A 3,397-nucleotide genomic window follows, 5' to 3' on the forward strand; every position below is an offset into this window, starting at 1 on the left:
CCGCGGAGTGGAGCTCTTGCTTCCATAAAGAAGGGCCTGCCCGCTCCTGAGCTCAGAGCAGCAGCGCTCAGCGGGGCCAGCAAGGATTTAGATCCCTTTGTGATTTTCCTTTTCCTCATCTCTGGCACTTTGTAGAATGTCTGTCCCTGCTCTGGGTGTTAAGATCCCTCCAGGAGTTCAAAGCATTCACAGGATCCCAGAGCAGTTGAGGTGGGAAGGGACCTCTAGGGATCATCTAGTCCACCCTCCTGCTCCAGCAGGGCCCCCCCGGAGCACGGGACACCCCGTCAGGACACACTTCAATCAGGCTTAGTTTATTTCCTTAAAATCTTTAATATGATAGGTTTTTTTTCTTTAATGAAAGAAAAGCTCTGAAAAGGCTGTGGAGTCAGCATTAGTAAGTAAATCCATATATAGACATATACACACAAATCTAGTCAACATACAGAAGTTTGTATGCTATAAAGACATAAATATGCAGTTCCCATCGATTTGCTTTTTGCTTGCATGGGAAATCTGCTCTCCTTGCCTCCGGAATAGGTGGTGTAGCCACTGGTGGTGTGTAAGGACACAGCCCGGTCTGCCCACCGTCTACCACTGTCTGCAGGACCTCAGGGAAGCCAATTTGCTGGATCCATTTGCTTCTAAAGCATCAGGGCCGTCTGAAGGCTCAGAAACCTTATCACTTCTCTAGGTAGAGCTGGCTGCAGTGCAAGGCTCATTCCGTGCGAGGTGTCTCTGTCCTAACTTCCAGGATGCAAATAATCACCACTCGCAGGGAAGCTGGGGAAAAGGGGGGCTTTCCTTTCCTGACAAAAATCAAGCCTCAGGTACTTGCCTTTTCCACTCAGTGCATACACAGAAAAAAAMCAGAAATCTCTTTTCCTTCTTACACGTACAAGTTGCTGTGGAAGTAGCCACAGCCCCGAGAATTCCCGGCGTGCTCTGCAGGAAGGTTTTCCGGCCGCCCGTGGCAGCCCYGAGCGGGTAAGCACCAGGCCTCCGCAGCTGGGTGTTTCCCGGCGCGGGGCTGCTTGGCACCGCGTTGGTCAGAGGTAAATTTTGCAACGGGCTGAAACACAAGCAGGAACCGCCTAGAGTTTCGCTGCTCTCGTGTCATTGCCATGGCCACGGGCAAGGGCGCGTGGGCAGCAACCGCGCTGCTGGCGGAGGCCTGGCCCGGCAGCGCCGGCACGCGCGGCCGGCACTGCTGYTGGCTGCTGCGGGCAGCCTTTGTAGCTGAAAATAAAGATTTGCAACTCGGCGTGCTTTACAGTAGAGCTTTGGATTAAGTGGTTAAAGGCAGAAATGCTCCTCTCCCCCAGCTGCTCTTAGCCAGGCCGCAACGCCCAGTTTTAGCAGTTAACAGTCACAGTTCATCTCACATAAATGCTATAAAAATAGATTGTGGTGGCTGTTCACGCAGCTTCCAAATCACGAGATTTATTTTCCGTCCTATCCAGCACCGGACAAAAACACCTGAAGTCACAGAAGAAGCTAAATCCAAATTAAATCATATCCGTGACTAAAGAGCAGTTTATAYTACTTCTACTTGCACTCATTTGAAAGAAGGAAAAGCACTGGATTCCTTTGGGCATTCATTAATTAGGAGTTTGAGTACATTTATGATGTGCATTTTAACTTGTGCAGATTGCTCGGAGCACTGAAAAGCATTTTATATTTTCAGCAACTGCACRGTAACGTTGAGATTTAAATCTCCCTTGGGTTTGTTTGCAGAAGCCCCATGAAGTGCAGAACTGCGATAATTATAGTTCTTAAAGCACTTAGGGATCCTCAGAGCGACTAGAGCCACAAGAAACTTCAAACCCCATTTTCTGTTAGCTCTGTTGCATCTCAGGCCAACTTCTTTCCAGAACTCTTCTTATTTCCCAAACTGCAGAGGCCCAGAGGCCAAGCGCGGTGGTGCCGCGAGCAGGGCGCGCGCTAGCCATGGCCGTGGCCTCGGCCACGACCCTCCTCCTCCTCCTCCTCCTCCTCGTGCTGCTGCTGCTGCCTTCGCAGAGCCCCTGGGCTGGCAGGGAGCTGGGCTGCCTGGCCAGGGCCACCAGCCCAGGAAGGGCTGGAAACGCTCTTGTTACAGGAACTGCTCTTCTATTATTATTTAAAGAGTGCCCCACTGGAGAAGGGCTAGCAACTGATATACGTAAACTGAAACTTGCCCGAAAGACGCAGTGATCTTTATTCAGCTGCGGGTTTTCCTGGGGGGAGGGATGTTTAAACATACTGCTCTGCTGCTGCTTGGTGCTCTAGCCGCAGAGAGAGAAACCTGCAGGAATGAACAAGCCAAGCCCGGCCCTTAGGGGCTTGGGAAACCTTCCTGTTCCCATTGGGATGAGGTCCGGGAGGAGAGGGAGGAGCGCGTGCCCTGCCGTGCCCAGGGAGGGCCAGGATGCAGCCGCGGCGGCGCCGAGGCCCTGAGCAGCCTCCGAAGCATGAATTCCAGGGTGACTACCGACCTGGCGGTGCACCAGGCCTGGCCCCCGGAGCAGGGCTGCGGGAAACCAGCTGGAGACGCGGGAACAGAGCTCCCGCTGCCAGCTTCGCACAACTCCGCWCCAGCACAGATTGACGGTTTTGAAGGAAAACAAGTTACAAAGTTGGCCCGTGTGACTACTGACGGCTCCAAACCTCCCACTTAGCGCAGGGTTTCCAACCAACCAGGAGGAATGACTCGCAGTCTTGTTTTTAAAGTTTGTTGACATTCCCACCATGTTATTTTACTTGAGGAATCTGCAGACACATGACACAGCCTAACGGAGGTCACGCAAACCGCTCCTGTGCCGCTCCGTTTCTGCGGTGGGAGAGGAGCAGAGCGCGGGCGGTGCAGGGGAGGGCAGAGCAGCGGGGCGCACGGGGAAAGCCCCGGCCGCCTTGGCTGGTTTGTTCTCCCTTCCCCGTGAGACGCGGCATGGGGAGCTCCTGCGGCGCGTGCAGGGAGAGCAGGGGCAGCATTCCCAGAGGGACTGCATGGAATCACTGCCGCCCACAGCCAGCAGGTTCACCTGGCAGCCTAGGTGGGATCGGCCGCAGGAAACTCCCTGTGGCCGCCGAGGCGCTGCAGCATTCCCGCGGGGAGCCGGCCCGGGACGCGGCAGGCCCGCGGAGGGGCAGCTCCCGCGCGGCGGGCGCGCCGCCTTCCCCGCGCGGCCCTACCTTGCAGGGGAAGAGCACGGCGGAGGCCACCTTCTCCATGGCCAGGTTGCGGATGCTGGGCGACAGCGCGCCGCGGCACGTGGGGCACAGGCTCAGCTTCTGCCGGCATGGGTTGCACACGAGGTGGCCGGCCTGGCACTGCAGGATGGGCGGCAGCACATAGTCGAAGCACACGGGGCACTCGAACAGCGACGTGAGCTCGTGGTGCTGCGGCGAGGCCGCG

General features: G+C 55.9%; 1 protein-coding gene across 1 annotated transcript in view; it reads right to left on the reverse strand.

Annotated features, from left to right (window-relative positions):
* SIAH2 (siah E3 ubiquitin protein ligase 2) overlaps positions 1-3,396 on the reverse strand; it is a gene marked incomplete at its 5' end in the record, with an annotated part of 7,185 nt that extends 3,789 nt beyond the window's left edge. The window contains one exon of the mRNA XM_026045206.1: positions 3,175-3,396. Within this exon, the coding sequence (XP_025900991.1) occupies positions 3,175-3,396 (222 nt within the window). The remainder of the gene's footprint in view (positions 1-3,174) is intronic.
* Between the last annotated feature and the right edge of the window lies 1 nt (position 3,397).

This window comes from Nothoprocta perdicaria, unplaced genomic scaffold, assembly GCF_003342845.1.
Source record: "Nothoprocta perdicaria isolate Ctin4 unplaced genomic scaffold, notPer1 scaffold_4, whole genome shotgun sequence".
NCBI classification, from domain to species: domain Eukaryota; kingdom Metazoa; phylum Chordata; class Aves; order Tinamiformes; family Tinamidae; genus Nothoprocta; species Nothoprocta perdicaria.